Source organism: Penaeus monodon, chromosome 34 (assembly GCF_015228065.2).
Source record: "Penaeus monodon isolate SGIC_2016 chromosome 34, NSTDA_Pmon_1, whole genome shotgun sequence".
Taxonomy (NCBI): Eukaryota; Metazoa; Arthropoda; class Malacostraca; order Decapoda; family Penaeidae; genus Penaeus; species Penaeus monodon.
In genome coordinates, this window is record NC_051419.1 from 7,992,314 (window position 1) to 7,992,811 (window position 498).

The 498-nt window shown below is 46.6% G+C and overlaps 1 protein-coding gene across 1 annotated transcript in view; it reads right to left on the bottom strand.

Moving 5' to 3' along the window:
- Positions 1-498, bottom strand: part of LOC119594805 (glutamate receptor ionotropic, delta-1-like) — a gene marked incomplete in the record, with an annotated part of 12,585 nt that overhangs the window by 7,211 nt on the left and 4,876 nt on the right. Inside the window, 1 exon segment of the mRNA XM_037943895.1 lies at positions 1-166. Within this exon segment, the coding sequence (XP_037799823.1) occupies positions 1-166 (166 nt within the window).

Here is a 498-nt window from a genome sequence, read left to right on the forward strand (position 1 = left end):
GTTAATCTGCAGGGTGAAGTCCACCGAACTGTCTCTGTCTGGGCTCAGCGCCACGCCCACAGCGACGTCGGCACGCCCTTCCACCAGGTCTCCCACCATGCCGTTCCACGAGCCGTCAGGGCGCCTCACACCCCACGTCTCGTCCTTAGATCGCGCCCATTTGCATCTGGTAATGGGGAGGTGATGGGTTGTGGGAAGAGAGAGTTCGTGTTATTAGTTACTATGGGAATGGTGGGTAATGGTAATTAAGGGAGAGTAATGGGGATATTAGTAATCGCGGTAACGGTCATTTTTGGAGCAATGTATGATTACCATGTAAGAATTAGCACTGAACTGATAGTTATATAAATAATGGAAGTTTATGAGAGTAATAGCATTGTAATTATGGGATTAACTATAATCATGTTAATGGGTGAAATGGTATTGGTCGCTATGGTAGTAATGGTATGCTGGGTTATTGCAAATGTCATATTTTTGAGGTCGCCGTCACAGTGGCTG